The sequence below is a fragment of the Lepisosteus platostomus genome, chromosome 2 (genome assembly GCF_059453375.1).
Source record: "Lepisosteus platostomus isolate fLepPlt1 chromosome 2, fLepPlt1.hap1, whole genome shotgun sequence".
Taxonomy (NCBI): domain Eukaryota; kingdom Metazoa; phylum Chordata; class Actinopteri; order Semionotiformes; family Lepisosteidae; genus Lepisosteus; species Lepisosteus platostomus.
In genome coordinates, this window is record NC_142612.1 from 54,545,861 (window position 1) to 54,565,606 (window position 19,746).

At 47.1% G+C, this 19,746-nt stretch overlaps 1 protein-coding gene across 1 annotated transcript; it reads left to right on the forward strand.

The window, feature by feature from the left end:
• The first annotated feature begins 291 nt into the window (after positions 1–291).
• On the forward strand, positions 292–19,491 carry tmem45a (transmembrane protein 45a). The gene is made up of 6 exons (XM_088608512.1): positions 292–665; positions 8,112–8,316; positions 12,510–12,722; positions 13,810–13,994; positions 14,688–14,833; positions 16,411–19,491. Exons 2-6 carry the CDS (start codon positions 8,127–8,129, stop codon positions 16,502–16,504), a joined length of 828 nt encoding a protein of 275 aa, XP_088464638.1. The 5' UTR covers positions 292–665; positions 8,112–8,126; the 3' UTR covers positions 16,505–19,491.
• Positions 19,492–19,746: the final 255 nt, after the last annotated feature.

The window sequence follows — 19,746 nt, forward strand, 5'->3', positions numbered from 1 at the left end:
AAGGACGGCTCAGAGGCACAAAGTGTATGTATTTTTACACAGCGCCTTCAAAAGCCCTTGACAGGATTCCGGACTTCCTTCACCCAGTAAATAAACCGTATTGAAGTAGCGGGTCTGCGGCGCTCCCTCCCCATCCGCAAGTCTGAATAAACACTGACAGTCCCTCGACCGGCCGACAGGCGGAGCAAAACTGCACACGTGGAATCGGGCCCATAGAGCTGACAGGCGAGGGTCTCAACGAATCACAGCTCCACTCAGTGACATCTTTCTGCCCTCCTTCTCCAATCGCGGTGCCCGTAGGATGGACTAGTTAAAAAAAAGACCAAAAAAAAACTCCTTGGGGACAGAAGACTTGTTACAAAAGATTTCGTGCAGTAGTAGCAGTTAGGCGCACCTTTGATACACTGTAAATGAACTCTCCGTAGCATTGGCTCTCAATTGATTTAATTCATTTTGCTCCAAAGGGAGAACCAGAGGCCAGGTTTGGTAAGGTTTTGCTGCGGGAACCTCAGGACATCGGTCTTAGAAGTTTGAGAGGATGCTAGTAGCAAGAGAGAAGTTCTCGCCCTGAAGAGCTCACAGCTGTGTTTGAAGAAAGAAATCATCTGTTTATCTTCCGAAGAGAAGAGAGGGTTTCGGTGCATCACCACGCGAAGACCGAAAAGGTAAACAGATTATTGTGATTTAATTATTATAATACTATAAATCGCAATTTCATGTACAAACCAGTAATGTATTGTTACCTGGGAAATGGTTTGGCTCGGATTTTAAAGAAGAGCAAAATAATCTCTATCCACCCTCTGTCTATAGTTTCCAATATGGAAAATAACCGGAGTTTTACAGAAAAACTCCAGGTCTTAGGTTTATATAGGGAATTGGTACATTTCTACATGAAAGCTATGCGTTATTTTCATAAGGTATATTTAATAGTGTAGCCGATTATACCAATTAAACAAGAAAACGTCTGAAAAAACTAACGGCGTGTAAAACTAACGGCGTGTACCCTGCCACTGTACTGTAAATACTTCGACCCATTGCTGTGTCTGGTAAAGTGCTTGGAAAACGAGATTTCAGTGGCCCGAGGCGATATTAACATCAGGTTAACAGCAATAATAACTGATGGGTCATCTACTGTACATTATATATATGTCAAATAAATACGATACATCACGTTAAGGTTCTGCAACTTGTATGGTAGAATGCTTTGAAATGGAGGAGAATCAATTATCTTTTTTTTTTTTCCAGTTGTTAAGCAGTATTGCTGGCGGGTACTTTTTTATGATACACCTCGCGCACAGACAATCCAGAGGCTGTTCATTTTGTTCGGCTTCAGCTTTGAGTGATAAAGTAAAAAAATCCATCGTTAAGCGGTTTTATAAACGCGCAGGGAAGTTCAGACCTTTCCACACTTTCCGATCGTCTCTGCGAAGTTCAATAAAAATGACTGACCTTAAGACCCAATAAACTTTACGGCTCTGTAAAAATCATTTAAAGCTATCAATACCAGAACAAAGCATGTAATGTGGGAGTAAAGAGTTTGTTTGGCGTTTGTTTTATCGAGCTTGTATACTGCAGGTTTGTGTGGATTCTCGCCTGCGGCTGGAAAGCGGCTGCCGTGCGCTATAGCACACCGGGTTAAGAGCCTATAGTCGGGTTTGGCTCCAGCTTAGAGCAGCTTGTTCAAACCACACTGTACATACACGTAACACACAAGGATCCGCAGTAATGTGAACCAGCACCACCGTTATTATGATAATCATCATCATCCTCATGTAAGTCATTAACCGTCAGAACATACGATGTACGTGCGTTACGTGAGAGAAAAAATTCGCCAATGATCCTGTCGAATTGTCTACTTTTGGGAGGACAAGAGACATAATTGTAAAAGTATATCTTTATTAATGCGTTCTCTGCCTACTGTCAAATAACTTTTTTTAAACGATGCCTTAGCAATAATGTTGCGCTTTAGAGAATTATACATCGTACGATTGTTGTCCTTTTCTGTGGTTTGCATATCCACACCTGTTCATATAGGAAAACGTACAGCAGATCGAAAAACCGAGAAGGCGATTTTCTGATCTCTGCTTTTTTAAAACGCTATTATAAATCACATTGTCAGTGTCATCATCTTCATAGTAGTGGGATAAAAGTGATAACAATGCACATTACAATGGAAACACTTTAAAACACAAAACATATGACAATGTACTTGATTAGGCCCTTGTTTATAATGGTAAGCCTGGTGATTTTTTTTCTCTCTCTAGTAGTATGTTGGCCCAAAATGTGCTCCGGTGGCCGGTAAGATTCACAAAGCAGTCTTTTTACCCGACATCAAACCTACCCAGCCAAGTATTTTCATCTTATGCATGGTCTTAGTAATGAGTAACGATGGACTCGTTTAGCCCTCCTATCATTTGTTGGCATCAAAGGTGTTTTTATCTCAAACACCGGTCTTGCAGCACGTTAGGCAGAAATCTCACAATAAGGCCTGGATTCTGAGAGGTGCCCATGGCAACCCAGAGCCGTGCCTGTTGCTTTGTCTTTGTACAGATATACTGTTCCTTTTGCCTACTAGTTCAAAAGGTTGACTGCTGTGGCTGTTATGGACTGTTATAGCATGCTTTAGCAGCCCGTGGTGTGTTACGAACTTGAGAAGCATACAATACAATAGTCATATTTATTAAACTTGCACTTAGTATTACATTTTCATTCAGTACAGTACAATGGCCCATGACTGTGGCCATTTGCTAATACAGTTAAAATAATAATCACAGTACTATTCCTTTCTTGGGCCATCATAATCTTAAAGGGATAACCTGATCTTGTTGTGTGAATTATTAAAGATAATCGCTTTCTGCATGATTTAGATTAGTATGAAGCCATCCAGGATGTGTTTTGCTGTGACTGAAACCTTTGAGGTCACCGTCTTCTAAAACCTTTTGTTTTTAACTGCGATTTTGCTTCATTTAGTCCTCTGCGATCACTTCTCTTCTTCGCCTTGTTCTCGGTGTTTTACGTGAATTGATGCTGGAAGTCTGTCCCTGTCTAATTTAAACTTCGTTTAACTGCCAGACCATATTTAGGAATAATAGGGAGTCATTGGGATTACTCCATTCAAGACACCCACTATCCATGCCTGGCAGATCCCAGTTCAACAGAATACCTATCACAATGTACAGTAAGTGCTGATGGAATGCTTTGTTTTAAATGCGCTTGAATAACATCTCTGTTAAGATATAGGATGTTAGTGAAAACCATACCTATTGACTTTCCAGACACCTGTTTCAGAAAGCAGAATCAACTGCACAGTGGCAATGGTATTTGCCCCATTGTTTTGGGGTTGAGTTCCTCAATGCATCACTGCTAGATTTTTCCCTGACTGATTAGAGGCTAACAGTAAAAAAGGCTGCTGTTTCGTATTGAAGTGGCATTCTGACAGCAAGGGCTTATGTATGATGCCTTAGGATGGATGAGGATGTGCTGTAGTGCAACTGTGTGGCAGCTGCCCTGGAGAATAGCCCTCATTCCTCTCTCTTCAGACACCCTCCTCCCTCTCCAGTACGAAGCAGCTCTGACTTCACAACACAGAAACGTGTTCTGTCTCTATGGCAACCTGAGGGGCTTTGTGCTGTGCATCCTGGTCTGTGCTGTAGGTAGAGGACAGGGGATTTCACCTCAGCCATACGGACTGCACTGCCCCAATACCAGGGAAGGAATCTCACTAAGGATACTCACACAGACTCTGAATTTGAGGACGTGCTCAACTTAGCAGTTAACAGAGGAAAATGAATTCCTCTGCTTCTTGTACAGCTGAAGACATGAATTTTCTGGCATGGCAGGTTATCGTAGTCAGTCCCCTAGGAGGCTTGTGTTGCTGCTCAGACCCTGAAATTGTAGAACTGAACAATCAGCATCATGGGATATCAGTTGCACAAAGACAGCAAACAATACCAAGTCACATTCCTGTATGGAATTCCTGTGTGGAGTGACCTCCACAACCTCTTTGGACTGACAGAAACCCTTGAGGTATTTCCATGCAGAAAACACAGGCTGTACAGGAATTCTGGAAAAGTTGAACCTTGACTGAGAGCTTGGCTAAAATACTGGATGTCCACAGTCATTTACAGTGTTACGAGGACTCCCAGAGATCTGCAGGCCTTCCTGTCAAAACTCCTGGACAGTACTGAGCCTGCAGCAATGCTCCGCCTGGCTCTGAGCCCTGGTGTGTTGTCTTCACTCCCTTGCTGATAACCAACGAAGTCCTGCACCCTGCTTTGGAAATGATGGGGTCATTACGGGGTCATTAAGGGCAGGAGTATCATAAAAGAACAAGAACTTTGGAACACAACTGCAATAAAACCAGTATTAATATTTCCTTTCTAGTCACATTTATCCAGGGCAAGATATTTTCAATGACAGGTGTGACAAAATCAAACGACAAATCCTGAGAGTTCATGGAATTAAGAGAGCCTGTTTTTAACACTTGAGTACTGTCTGTGCAATTTGGAAATTCCACCAGTGGCTGTATTGTGAAGAGGTCACAAGAGCACCACCTGAAATGTGGAGGTGCTTTTTAACTTTTAGTGTGCAGTACTGGGCATCTAGCAGATTGCGAACGAGGCTGGGCAAGCCTTTGACCGATAAACCAGGCTGTGCCAAGGATATCAGAGTGAAAGTGGGAGACAGCAGTACCAAGCTCTGCCTGGCCCCCTGCTGGAGGTGGCGGGTTAATCATTAAGCCAAATAGTAGTGGTGTGCCCAGAGGAGGGGGAGTGAGAGAGCGAGGTAAACTGGGTAGGACAGAGACAGGACAGCAATACAGTCCCCTCCAGAAGTACAGGGGCAGCAAAGCCAAAATAGTTATTGTTGCTTTACAGTCTAGTGTTTGCATTTGTGTTCATGAGCTTAATATGAATGATAAGCACAAGTACATTCTTTTCTTGAGTAATTCCACACATACATTTGATCCTCGTGGAACACAAACATACTTTTGTCTAAGTCCATTAGTGACCATAAATATTGGGGCACCTACTGTGTGTATTTTATATACATTAAAGAGATACATTAAAGAGTGTAAAAGCCAAAATAATTGTCTGCGGGCCAGTGAATTCACCCAGTTCTTTTTGTAACCATCTGAATTGCTGCCCCTTTAAGTTCTTGCCTGGTCTTGGAGTGCTCTGACTGCAGTGTTTGTCTCCATGTCAAATGTATGCTCAGTTGTTTTTTAAACAGGAAATTGACTGAAAAACCAATCAGTGGCATTTGGTGAAGGAAACTCATTTCACTTTGATTTTTGAGGAGGTCACTATCAGCGACTCTTCGTTATTCTGTGTGAAGGGTGGTCGTTATCAGGAGCTACATGACCTAAAAGGTGACAGACTAGGTCCCAAGGGAGCCTGAGTGTTGTATTCCTTCTATCTTCAGTTTCTGGATGAGGAGTGTATCCTCAGGTCACAGACTAGGATTATCAGTAGAAAATGCTGGCAGCGCAATTCCAGGGAGAGTAAGCAACAGGGTTGGCACCTCCAGATGTGGAACCAGATGTGTCGCTGGCAGCACTTAGCAACTGGCTGGGTAACAGGCTTACCCAGGGAAGTCAGAATCATCAAACAGCTTTTTAATTCTGCAGAGTCACTGCAGATTAAATGGCAGTCCACACTTGAGCCTGGCAGCTCTATCAGTTCAGAGCATATCCCAGTCTTCTTAGTGGACTGGGAGTATGGCACTCCCCTCTGGAAAGTAACACTGTCCTACAGTACCTGTGTCTTTGTCATACAGCACTGTGAACTGCAGCAATCGTGGTGAATTACCTTGCTTAAGGTGACAACAGTGGTGTCTGAAGGGAGAAATAGGAGTCTAGTGCTCTGCACTGTTTTTTTTCATATAAAACAGAACCTACTCCAATTTGACTACATTGTTCCAGCTCCAGCGCAGAGGTGTTGTGTAACTATTATATCTGGTGGTATCACAGTGTGGTACGGTGGAGCCACAGTACAGGACAGAAAAGCCATACAGAGGGTTGTGAGGTCCGTGCAGAAAATCACTGGGACCGAGCTACCCTTCATCGACCGGATATATCTCGACCGCTGCCACAACCTGACTCCAGCTATACTTCGGGGGACCCAATTCACCCTGGCCATGATCTGGGTTCTGGAAGAAGGTATCACAGTATCAGAACACTGACCAATAGATTCAAAAACAGTTTCTTCCCCCAAGCAGTCCGCATCTTAAACAGCTCAAATTATCACCTACACAAATTAGCACCTGAACTTTAAGGTACTGCACTGTTTGCACTATGTCCTGTCTTGTCTATTGTCTAATTTTATTGTCCATGTCTGTTTGTCATTGGTGGGGTTTTTTTCTCTAATGTTACTGGGTACAGCTGAACGAGTAAGCATCCCTATGCACTTGTTGTATATGGCAAATAAAGGCATCTTGAATCTTGGAATCTCTTCTGTAACAGCCAGCAGTGGCCCTCTGTGATGCACAGGGCTGAGTTCCTGCGGCAACGACCAGGATGGGGTGTGTTTTGTTTTTTTTCTGTCTGCTCACTGTTGCTCCTGAGGCTCTGTCTGGGCCGAGCATCAGGCTGTTCATTCTGCGCCTGCCCTCTGTGTAAGGGGGAATGGTGCTGACAGTCTGTGAGCTTCTGTATGCGCAGATGTTTTCCTCACCTCATAGTCCTTGTTGCACCATGGGGCTGAGAATCACCTCCGCCCTGGGATCATCGGGGTGACCTGCTCCTCTGCCTTGATCATGGCTGCTCTGTGTGTTTCACCTTTCCTTTGTGCTGCTCGGGCCTCCCTGGCCTCGTGCCATAACTGTGCACCTGCAGAAGAGAAAGCTCAGTGGCCCTGATTATGCAAGCTTTTCTGTCCTCATTTGTCCGCTCATTATTAATGGGATGCACGCAGCACTTGAAAGATTGAGGGATGCCACAATGGGATCAAAAGAGATCTATTAAAAAACGAGGAGGAGAGGAAGAGAAAGTGGGGTAGACAGGTCCTTCTGTCTATCCCCCTCGCCTCTGTACATTCTTCTTGACGTCTGCGTACTTAAATCTTAGTGTTCGGGAGCTGCTGAAAACAATTAAAGAGACCAGTTAAGTCTATTAAGGGTTCAGTGATTTCACTGAGTGCTCAGGGGTGTGGGACTGCAGGAGCAGGGCTGGGAATCTGCTATGAGCTGCAGTAGTGTGTGAGTCTGTCAAGACCTTGGATGAGTGGCATTGTGGCAGGCGCTAGTTCCGAGATCCATCCATCCATTTTCTAACTGTGTTTTTCAATTCAGGGTAGCAGGGGAGCCAGAGCTTATCCCGGCAAGCAGCGAGTGCCAGGCAGGGTACACCCTGGAAGGGACGCCAGTCCATCACAAGGCACACACAGACACAATAGAGCACACTCGCTCACATCGGAGGGCCAATTTTCCCAGAAGTCAATTGACCTACCAGTATGTCTTTGGACTGTGAGAGGAAACCGGGGCACCTGGATTAAACCCAGTTGAGCACGGGGAGAATATACATACAGATAGCACCCCAGGACTGTAATTGAACCCAGAGCCCCAGCACTGTGTGAACTGTGCCACACTCAACCCCAAAATGAAGTGTGCAGATACCAGAGGTCACCATGCAGTTGTGGGCACTAAAAAACCGCAGTTTGTACAGTTTGCTCCTGCTCTGGGGTCCCTGTGCAGACAGGCAGTGTTGACCGTGTCTCTCAGGAGAAGCAGGAGCAGTTGTGCCATGATGTCTGAGAGAGAGCCGGAGACCTTCCAAACGTAAATAAGCTCCAAACTTTAGAAAACAACCCAGCTCCGTAACCCCTTCCACCAGAAAACTAAAAGGAAAACCTACACCTTCCCTCAGTTCTTGCAACCCTGTGAAGGGAACACAGCCCCCTGCCCCACAGGAAGCAGAATGCTGCCTCTTCTCAGTCGTCTCACTTCTCGGATGCTAAAAGCAAATGCAGCCTGCTGCTGCTCTCTGTGTGTAAATGTGAAAGCATCACTATGTGCTTTGTGAGCGGACTGCACCCGCTGTGTGGGCCGTGTGGCTGCCCTGCTGCAGTCAGCGGGGTGTACAGAGTGGGGTGACCCCCTTGTCTTCGTTCCAGGTGCCGTGAGCCACGATGGGCAACTTCAAGGGTCACGCCTTGCCTGGCAGCTTCTTCCTGATCGCAGGGCTGTGGTGGACAGTGAAGTCCTCGCTCTGGCACACTACCAGACGCAACAAGAGCGCAGTGCCCCTGGCAAGCAGGGCCGTGCAGCGCCGCCTGGAGGTCATTGAGGCGGCTGTCATCCTGGCCTTTGCCCTGATTGGTGAGTCCCAGGGGCCACAGGGGCCTCCGAATAACATTGGGCCAGCATCGGGCTGTATTGAAAATAAATAGCACATTTACGTCAATATCTTCTGTTTGTTCAATCTTATGGGTTTTGCAGTTTTTCTTTTAACAAAGAAATCCAAAATGAAGATACTGATTCCACTCCAGAAATGATCGTGGTTGCCTTGCCTACTGCCAGTCCATCTGCAGCACTGTCAATGTGGCACAGACAGGTGTAGCACAGTTCTGGTTCTGTGCAGCTGGCTCATTCTCCTTTTTGATTGCGTTTGTAGCAGTTGTCTCCTGTTTGTCCCAGGCTGATGTCCTTGTCTCGGTAGCTTCATGATAATGTTTATTTCAGTAAGGGAAATGGGGCTTTGTAAAATCCTGTGACTCTGGAAAGAATATAAACAACACTTTGATTGACCTGATTTACTTTTTGGCAAAACATGATGTGCATGTCTGAATGTGACCCTGCGGCAGCTCTTCTGTAAGCTTTGTTGTTTGTGCTGGTGAGATGAGAGTGTGGTGTGAGCTGTGAAGTGTGAGTCTGTGAGATGAGGTGAGAGTGTGGTGTGAGCTGTGAAGTGTGAGTCTGTGAGGTGAGAGTGTGGTGTGAGCTGTGCAGTGTGAGTCTGTGAGGTGAGAGTGTGGTGTGAGCTGTGAAGTGTGAGTCTGTGAGGTGAGAGTGTGGTGTGAGCTGTGCAGTGTGAGTCTGTGAGGTGAGAGTGTGGTGTGAGCTGTGAAGTGTGAGTCTGTGAGGTGAGAGTGTGGTGTGAGCTGTGCAGTGTGAGTCTGTGAGGTGAGAGTGTGGTGTGAGCTGTGCAGTGTGAGTCTGTGAGGTGAGAGTGTGGTGTGAGCTGTGAAGTGTGAGTCTGTGAGGTGAGAGTGTGGTGTGAGCTGTGTAGTGTGAGTCTGTGAGGTGAGAGTGTGGTGTGAGCTGTGCAGTGTGAGTCTGTGAGGTGAGAGTGTGGTGTGAGCTGTGCAGTGTGAGTCTGTGAGGTGAGAGTGTGGTGTGAGCTGTGCAGTGTGAGTCTGTGAGGTGAGAGTGTGGTGTGAGCTGTGCAGTGTGAGTCTGTGAGGTGAGAGTGTGGTGTGAGCTGTGCAGTGTGAGTCTGTGAGATGAGATGAGAGTGTGTGGTGTGAGCTGTGCAGTGTGAGTCTGTGAGGTGAGAGTGTGGTGTGAGCTGTGAAGTGTGAGCCTGTGAGGTGAGAGTGTGGTGTGAGCTGTGAGGTGAGAGTGTGGTGTGAGCTGTGAAATGTGAGTCTGTGAGGTGAGAGTGTGGTGTGAGCTGTGCAGTGTGAGTCTGTGAGGTGACAGTGTGGTGTGAGCTGTGCAGTGTGAGTGTGAGGTGAGAGTGTGCTGTAAGCTGTGCAGTGTGAGTCTGTGAGATGAGAGTGTGGTGTGAGCTGTGAAGTGTGAGTCTGTGAGGTGAGAGTGTGGTGTGAGCTGTGCAGTGTGAGTCTGTGAGGTGAGAGTGTGGTGTGAGCTGTGCAGTGTGAGTCTGTGAGATGAGGTGAGAGTGTGGTGTGAGCTGTGAAGTGTGAGTCTGTGAGGTGAGAGTGTGGTGTGAGCTGTGCAGTGTGAGTCTGTGAGGTGAGAGTGTGGTGTGAGCTGTGAAGTGTGAGTCTGTGAGATGAGAGTGTGGTGTGAGCTGTGAAGTGTGAGTCTGTGAGGTGAGAGTGTGGTGTGAGCTGTGAAGTGTGAGCCTGTGAGGTGAGAGTGTGGTGTGAGCTGTGAAGTGTGAGTCTGTGAGGTGAGAGTGTGGTGTGAGCTGTGCAGTGTGAGTCTGTGAGGTGAGAGTGTGGTGTGAGCTGTGCAGTGTGAGTCTGTGAGATGAGGTGAGAGTGTGGTGTGAGCTGTGAAGTGTGAGTCTGTGAGGTGAGAGTGTGGTGTGAGCTGTGCAGTGTGAGTCTGTGAGGTGAGAGTGTGGTGTGAGCTGTGAAGTGTGAGTCTGTGAGGTGAGAGTGTGGTGTGAGCTGTGAAGTGTGAGTCTGTGAGGTGAGAGTGTGGTGTGAGCTGTGCAGTGTGAGTCTGTGAGGTGAGAGTGTGGTGTGAGCTGTGCAGTGTGAGTCTGTGAGATGAGGTGAGAGTGTGGTGTGAGCTGTGAAGTGTGAGTCTGTGAGGTGAGAGTGTGGTGTGAGCTGTGCAGTGTGAGTCTGTGAGGTGAGAGTGTGGTGTGAGCTGTGAAGTGTGAGTCTGTGAGGTGAGAGTGTGGTGTGAGCTGTGAAGTGTGAGTCTGTGAGGTGAGAGTGTGGTGTGAGCTGTGAAGTGTGAGTCTGTGAGGTGAGAGTGTGGTGTGAGCTGTGCAGTGTGAGTCTGTGAGGTGAGAGTGTGGTGTGAGCTGTGCAGTGTGAGTCTGTGAGGTGAGAGTGTGGTGTGTGCTGTGCAGTGTGAGTCTGTGAGGTGAGAGTGTGGTGTGAGCTGTGCAGTGTGAGTCTGTGAGATGAGGTGAGAGTGTGGTGTGAGCTGTGAAGTGTGAGTCTGTGAGGTGAGAGTGTGGTGTGAGCTGTGCAGTGTGAGTCTGTGAGGTGAGAGTGTGGTGTGAGCTGTGCAGTGTGAGTCTGTGAGGTGAGAGTGTGGTGTGAGCTGTGCAGTGTGAGTCTGTGAGGTGAGAGTGTGGTGTGAGCTGTGCAGTGTGAGTCTGTGAGATGAGGTGAGAGTGTGGTGTGAGCTGTGAAGTGTGAGTCTGTGAGGTGAGAGTGTGGTGTGAGCTGTGCAGTGTGAGTCTGTGAGGTGAGAGAGTGTGGTGTGAGCTGTGCAGTGTGAGTCTGTGAGGTGAGAGTGTGGTGTGAGCTGTGCAGTGTGAGTCTGTGAGGTGAGAGAGTGTGGTGTGAGCTGTGCAGTGTGAGTCTGTGAGATGAGGTGAGAGTGTGTGGTGTGAGCTCTGCAGTGTGAGTCTGTGAGATGAGGTGAGAGTGTGGTGTGAGTCTGTGAGGTGAGAGTGTGGTGTGAGCTGTGAAGTGTGAGTCTGTGAGGTGAGAGTGTGGTGTGAGCTGTGCAGTGTGAGTCTGTGAGGTGAGAGTGTGGTGTGAGCTGTGCAGTGTGAGTCTGTGAGGTGAGAGTGTGGTGTGAGCTGTGCAGTGTGAGTCTGTGAGATGAGGTGAGAGTGTGGTGTGAGCTGTGAAGTGTGAGTCTGTGAGGTGAGAGAGTGTGGTGTGAGCTGTGCAGTGTGAGTCTGTGAGGTGAGAGTGTGGTGTGAGCTGTGCAGTGTGAGTCTGTGAGGTGAGAGAGTGTGGTGTGAGCTGTGCAGTGTGAGTCTGTGAGATGAGGTGAGAGTGTGTGGTGTGAGCTCTGTGAGATGAGGTGAGAGTGTGGTGTGAGCTGTGAAGTGTGAGTCTGTGAGGTGAGAGTGTGGTGTGAGCTGTGAAGTGTGAGTCTGTGAGGTGAGAGTGTGGTGTGAGCTGTGCAGTGTGAGTCTGTGAGATGAGGTGAGAGTGTGGTGTGAGCTGTGAAGTGTGAGTCTGTGAGGTGAGAGTGTGGTGTGAGCTGTGCAGTGTGAGTCTGTGAGGTGAGAGTGTGGTGTGAGCTGTGCAGTGTGAGTCTGTGAGATGAGGTGAGAGTGTGGTGTGAGCTGTGAAGTGTGAGTCTGTGAGGTGAGAGTGTGGTGTGAGCTGTGAAGTGTGAGTCTGTGAGGTGAGAGTGTGGTGTGAGCTGTGAAGTGTGAGTCTGTGAGGTGAGAGTGTGGTGTGAGCTGTGAAGTGTGAGTCTGTGAGGTGAGAGTGTGGTGTGAGCTGTGCAGTGTGAGTCTGTGAGATGAGGTGAGAGTGTGGTGTGAGCTGTGAAGTGTGAGTCTGTGAGGTGAGAGTGTGGTGTGAGCTGTGCAGTGTGAGTCTGTGAGGTGAGAGTGTGGTGTGAGCTGTGCAGTGTGAGTCTGTGAGATGAGGTGAGAGTGTGGTGTGAGCTGTGAAGTGTGAGTCTGTGAGGTGAGAGTGTGGTGTGAGCTGTGAAGTGTGAGTCTGTGAGGTGAGAGTGTGGTGTGAGCTGTGAAGTGTGAGTCTGTGAGGTGAGAGTGTGGTGTGAGCTGTGCAGTGTGAGTCTGTGAGGTGAGAGTGTGGTGTGAGCTGTGCAGTGTAAGTCTGTGAGATGAGGTGAGAGTGTGGTGTGAGCTGTGAAGTGTGAGTCTGTGAGGTGAGAGTGTGGTGTGAGCTGTGAAGTGTGAGCCCCTGACGTGTGTGCTGTGTTGGCAGGTATGCTGGCGGAGCAGTTTGTGTCAGACGGACCCCAGCTGCGGCTGTACGACTACGTGGGGCAGCACTGGGAGCGACTGATGAACTGGCAGCACGCCACCATGTACCTGTTCTTCGGCCTGGCAGGGGCCGTCTCTCTCACCGTCCACACGACTGGGGCTGCTCCCCTCGCCTTCGACCGCCTGCTGCTCGGCATCGCCTTCTTCACCGAGGGTACCTGCACTGCTGTCCTCTTCCTCACTCTTCCTCTGGGGCTGTCTCGGTCTCAGGCCAATCCAGTTCTGTGTGTTACGGTTGACATCCCTCCCCTAGAGGGCGCTCCATTTTAATCGTGTCAATAGTTCCCTGTTATCGTTTGTATGTGTTCCAGGTGTGCCCTATTGTGTCTCCCCCTATTTAAGGCCAGCACCTTCAGTGCTCATTGCTCAGCATTAGGGTATGGATGTCACGAGGCCTGGCTAGCACCAGGATACCCTACGTCCGTCTCCTGAGGGCATAGGCCTCATCCCCGACACCTCCCGTGTTCTGAGCCCGGGGTCTGGAGGACCTCGCTCTGTCATCCCAGGATCTCCATATTTTCCGGGTGTTCGTGTATTCCACCTTCCCGGGGATTTTAACCTTGTCGCGTCCCAGGATCTACTGTTGATGGACTCATGGACTGTGCCCTGACCATTCACCGTCTCACAGACTATCACTGTTACTTTACTGCACCATTATAGCCCTGTGTGTCTTCCCATACTCCGCCTCCTGTCTCCTTCATCTCTTACCGCTTCACATAGGGTCTAACATAACAGAGCCTGTCCTTAACACTGTGCTTCATTGGCTCAACACTCACGGTCAGGCAGATTAACACCAGTTGCGTTAAAGCTGTTCAATCAGAGCAGTGCAAAGAACAACAGGTATGGTACCTATTTACTAAAATCAAAAGGGCCAGATCACAAACGTTGCACAGATATTATACAGGTTTTATATAGACTACGGGCTGATTTACAGTGCTATCCCCTCTCCTCTGATCCACACAGCTTTCAAATACTGAAATGCACAGTCAGGTCTGTCAGGGCTGCGCTGTACTGAGTGATGGCAGTTTCAGATTGTTGGATTGTGAGAGAGAGAGGGTTTGGGAGATGTTGTACAGAGACGTAGTGTGGGGAAAGGAGTTTGTATTAGATTGCTGATTAGATTAGGTTGATTTTCTTTCATTCTAAGTAAAACACTTACCATGGGTCATGAAACTGCTTGGCGTTCTCAGAAGAGAATCCTGTGTCTCTCTCTTCTTCACGCCCTCTCCCTCCTCTGCCAGGGTTCCTGTTCCTGTACCACCTGCACGGCCGGGACATGCTAGACGTGCACGTCCACCAGCTGCTGCTCTATGCCATCTTTGGGGGGGCTCTTACCACCTTCCTGGAAGTCTTCCAGCGGGGAAACATACTGCTGGAGCTGCTGCGTGCCAGCCTGAGTCTGCTGCAGGGGAGCTGGTTCTGGCAGGTCTGTGTGTCCTTGTGTGTCTGTTTCTATCTGTGGGTCCGTCTGTCTGTGTGTGTCTGTATGTTAGTTTCTGTGTGTCCGTGTGTAATTCTGTCAGCTTGTGTCTGCTGCAGGGGAGCTGGTTCTAGCAAGTCTGTGTGTCTGTATGTCTGTCTGTGTGTCCGTTTGTCTGTGTGTCTGTCTGTAATTCTAGATGTTTTTTTTGTCTGTTAGTGTCTGTCAGTCTGTAATTCTGTCATTCTGTCTATCTGTGTGTGTCTGTTGGCCAGTCTGTCTGTAATTCTGTTAGTGCCAGTCTGTGCGTATGTCTATCTGTGTGTGTGTGTCAGACTGTAACTCTGTTTGTGATTCTGTCAGTCTGTGTCTATTTGTGTCTGTGTCTAGGTCCATCTGTCTTTCTCCAACAGACTGTCTCTGTTACTGAGCTTTTTGTAAAGCCTTTTTGTACACTGTTTTTGTATGATAATTACTATAATAACATCAATGAGAGATAATAATACAACTCTAAGGATGGAATTATATATTTTGAATGTTATACATTGGGTATTTTGACTGAAGCACCGGCGGTGTGCCCTCCTGGGATTTGAACCCACGCTCCCCCAGTCCGGAGCCCTAACCTCTCCTCCACACCGTGGCCCAGCTCGACGGGTCTCCGCACTGCTCCTCTGAGCGTCTGCTCTCCCCCCATGGCAGATCGGCTTTGTCCTGTACCCCCCCAGCGGGCTGGCGGAGTGGGACCTGAAGGACCACAACAACATGATGTTCATCACCATGTGCTACTGCTGGCACTTCGCCTTCGCCCTGGTCACTGTGGCTGTCGTCTACTCCATCGTGTGCTGGTGAGCCCTCCCCGCGCACACATCCAGGGCCCTCCCTGCCTGGAGCGACGGTCTGGTTATTTCTTCATTGACACTGTGGCTGTGGATGACAGCTTTATTCAGAAAGACTTACAGTACCATCATGGAAATAGCGTCTTATGCCTTCAGTGAGATGCACCAAGGTACAAGCAGAGGTACACTGTGTATACATGCGCTGTGCTAGAGATTTCACACTGCGTGTGTCATATTGTGGTGATTTACCCCATCATTGCCGATACTGACACTGTCCCAAGGTGGTGGCTGTAGGTCACCTTGGTGCTCGTGGGGCGGTGCAGTGGCTCTGTGGCTAAGGATCTGTGCCTGTGGCTAGAAGGTTGCCGGTTTGTTTCCCGCGGCCAGGAACCTACTCCGTTGGGCCCCTGAGCAAGGCCCTTACTCCCAACTACTCCAGGGGTGCTGTATAAATGGCTCTGACCCCAAGCTTCTCTCCCTGTCTGTGTGTCTCATGGAGAGCAAGTTGGGGTAAGTGAAAAGACAAATTTCTAATTTAAGAAATTCTATATGGATAATAAAGTGATCTCTCTCTCTGATCTTGTGCACCTGGATTTAAAGAACACAGTTAACACCTTGTTAAGGAACAAGTAAAGGCTTATGCCATGCTGAAAAGTAAAGAGACACAATGTTTTGGCCATGGAGCCTTCTTCAGGCATGTCAGTCAGTCATGTCACTTTTTTTGTTTGTTTTCACCATGGAATAAACCTTTACAGCCTACGCATGCTGACACAGCTACCTACTTGAACTTCTCTAACACCGCGATATGGTTCAGTTCAGTTAACAAGTTGTGTATTGGCACTCAGTGAAAATACAGTGAAGCTTGATGCAGATTGCTTGAATGGGAGAGATTGGTCAGGAAACTGGAAAGCCCCAGTACTGGGCTCTCTTTCTGGATTCTGCAATGAATGTGACAACTCAGATGAGTAACCAGCTGGGAAGTAACTCAAGAGTAACCCAGTCTGAGAGGAGGAGCCCAACATTGAGCTGCTCTGGACCAGTGCTGGTTGCCAACAGATTCTTTCCAGACTTTTGTTTTATTTCATGGTCTTTAATGGCGTCACTGTTATCATAAGACCAACAGGAAGCTGACCAATGAGAAGAGGCCGTTCAGCCCAGCTTCCTCATTTAGTAGCAGAGCTGGCGAGAGAAGTTCTGTCCAATTGTTTCTTCTAGAATCCAGAGTCTGGGCTTCCACCATGTAGCTAGGAAATTTGTTCCATACACCCAAGCTCTCTGTGCACAGAAGCTATTCTCAATCCTAAATAAATTAACATTTTAGTTTCCGTGTATGACCTTGTGTTCTTTTGTCCCCTGGGCTGACCTTGTCTGTGCCCCTGAGGATTTGGTAGTTTTGTGAATTTGAGGTTTTTTTTTTAATTAGCCCTAAAAAATATAATTTTTAAAATTAGACACCTCCCTTAAACACAGCTACATCTCAACAGCTGACACAGAAAAATGAGTCGCCCTCCTGCGCCTCCGTGTCCTGTGTGTGTGTGGTGGAGCAATCTCACAGCTCAGTGACGAGCCTGCTTGTCTCTTCTCAGGGTGACGCGCTCCCGTCTGAGACAGACCCCCCCACTGGAGATGGGCCTGCTGAAGACGGCCGAGAGAGAGCTGGAGTCTGAGGATGAAATGTAGCGCCTCCCTCCCCAACTCCCTGAGGCCTGAGCTCGGGAGAGAGAGGTGGAAGAAGATTCACTGACTGGTCCTCCCTTTCCATATGACAGGAATACTGACCCACCTGGCCCACCCCACACCCTAGGACACCCCTTTCCCAGGAAAAGCAGTAGAAAGCACAGATTGTGTTCCCTGAACTACAGGAACCTTCCGGCTCGTACCTGACCACTCCTCTCAGATAATGAAGGACAACACCAAAAGACAACGGAGAAACTACAGTGGAGGAAGAGGCAGTGAAAAGTCATCAGAAAGGAGGAATGGGCCAATTCATTATACAACAACAGAACCAAAGCCCTGATCTCTCCGTCTGCCTCTTCCAGTGATTCTGTCAGAGTGGAACGAGTTTTCTTCTTGTGCTCCAATTGTCCTGGCATTTCAGTTTTCACAAGAAGCTGAGTTTGAAAAGTTTTTAAAGTCCCCCCCCCGACTTTTAACTGAAATAGTTTTAGTTTTAACTGAAAAGCCAGGACGACGGCCTGTTGCTTTTCCCTCCCAAGATTCATTTAGTTTAGAAATTTTAAGCGTGATGCTTCCATCTAGTGGTGAATACTGGCATTGACGTTAGTTGTTCGATGAAAGGATATTACGTCTTTCAACTCATATATTGTGAACAGGGTTGTAATTTAAAAATTAACATGCACATAATACTGAACATTAATAACAATACAGATATATATATATATATATTTATAAACAGGAAATATGGTGGGTGTGTAGAGGTGCTGTAGTGCCTAAACAATTATTTGTACTGTATTCAAATGCTGACATAATTTTGCATTTAGGTATGAATATATATATTCACTTTTCCTTAGCTGAATCATGTTTCATGAGTGAAATTAGTGATGATGCTCTGTCAAGGCCAGTTCATGCTGTTTCTCTGTTCAAGATGACCAATTAGACTCTGTGCCTTCATGAATGCATGTTCACTGCCAAATGTGCCCTGCTTTTCTGGAATTAAACCTAGCTGTGGTAAAACTGCCTATCTAATCACAACAGGTATACAATATTGTAGATACATTTCTTACGCAACAGCTGAAGAGGAACTTATGTCCGAAATGCCCTGAAACAAATGATTTAAAAAATATATATTTAAACCCAGTGTACAACAATAAAAAACGTCCTTCTTCAGAATTTTTGTTTCACTACAGTCAAGCTCCCCATCTCTGTAAGCTGTCCATTAGTTGATCTCTCCATTCATTCATCTGATCTGCTTTCCAGTGGGTTACTGTGCTTCTGGGAAAGTTGGGGAAAAAATTAACTTTTTGTATTGCTGGATAAAAAACGTTTGATCACCACCCTGAAGCAACACAAAGCAGAGACAGTGAGGCAGAGCTTGGGTACGACTGAGTGGTTGAGTGACCTAGGAGACCTTAAAACCTTTTCCCAGTCACAGTGACATCATTAATGCAGTACAAGGATGAGAATATGAAGCCAATGAATTTTGACTTGGTAGTGGGATAGTGTAGCGACCTAATGTTCAGTGCTGCTTCCACAGCTCTTGGGTTCCAGGTTTGATCTGAACCCGTGGGACCTTCGGTGTGGAGTTTGCATGTTCTCATTGTGTCCCTGTGGGTTTTCTCCAGCTGCTCCCATTTCCTCCCACCCAGTGCCTTAGCTTGTAAATGTGTTATTGCAGCCATTGTAAATGAGTACATTTAAAACTGAAGCTGTTGACAGAATGATCAGAGGAAAAGGGAAATATGTGAGACTGTCTTTTTACTAATGTGTAAATGGGACATATTACCTGGGATGAAGACATAAAGCTTTATTTTGCATAGCTCCTAAATATATTCTAATCCTAAATAATTTATTTATACATTTGAATTGCATGTTGATAAAAACAGTGTTGAAAGCCAAAGACCAACAAGCCTTTTATATGTTGATATTTATATACCAAAGGTTCTCAGTCTTTTCAGGGAGAGGAATCCCCCTTTCAAGAAATTGCTCTCAAATAACCCCAGATAATAAAGTTATCAATGAGGAATGGCATTAATTGCAAAGTCTTCGAACATCAGGTGCAATAGCAGATTGACCGTGGCTGAGTGTCGATTTTACGTGCTGTTGAAACTGGCGGTGAGACGCCTCCTTTTGTTTCTGGGGGACCCCACACTGGACAGTCTTGGAGGACCCCCTCAGATCCCCTCAGATCACGTCTTAGCTGCAGTAAACAGTGAGAAGTCCGGTACTGTGAATAGCGAAACTTCGTCCTTATTTATTCTCTTCATAAAGGGTGAAATGTCTGTGAGGAACTTAGTCTTTCAGCTCAGTTTGTAATTCTGTCTTTGCTGTGAGTGTTACTGCAAGTGTGTCCGTACCTACAGTCCACTTTATTCCCACAGTGCTGTTTGCTGGCTGAAACACAGCCTTGCAAAGGACAAAGTGAGGAAGTCACACTGATCTTTGCAGTGCAAATGAAGAAGGAAGCCAAAGAGGTGTTTCCTTATAAACACAAGTAGAATGACTCACTTCCCTTTATTGCCCTGTTCAATGAGCCCACTGCTTAATTTTGATTTCTTTAAACATTTACCTTTTCTCATATTTTTATTGAAATGGACCCACGTGCAGTCTTTCATTCTGCGCAAGAGTTTTTAGAGATCAAGGTGAGATTTTGTAGGTACAGCCTGAAGTGCTCTTAATGGAACCTCTGCTATCACACCCTTCAGCTGATGTAAAGAACCTTCTCCCTGCTACATCACGCATTACCGAGTGTATTTTTCCGTTCTTTCTGGATCTTACTCTGTCTTGCTTTTCGTACAATGATATTTATTGCTCTCCATTCTTTCCGCAGCGGTTTCAGCTCTGTCATGTGACCGCTGAGCAGTTCAAACGCTGATGGTACAAAAAAAGTGCAAATGTTTGGAACTTAAGTGATCACGTGTTTTTCAACCAGGGTCGTTTGTTAAAACGTTTGATTACGGAAATGCCAATAAAGTCTTACTGAAACCTTCTTTGACCTTGTTTTTCGTTCCTGTACATCAAGCCCATGCTCTGCATGTCGACTTTGGCAGATGTTCTAGAAAGAAACCTTCTGCACGTGGCGATGCTGTGGAAAGCGTCTTGGACTCTTCTTGGGTTTGGCACAGAGAGGCTGCTCACCGCTTTTCAACCCAGACCTCTTCCAGACCCTCTCTGGGATGCGGCCCCCCATTCCGGGGCGGAGCTGCGGCTCTGTGCTGCTTCTCTCTATTCCGAGGAGAACCCTG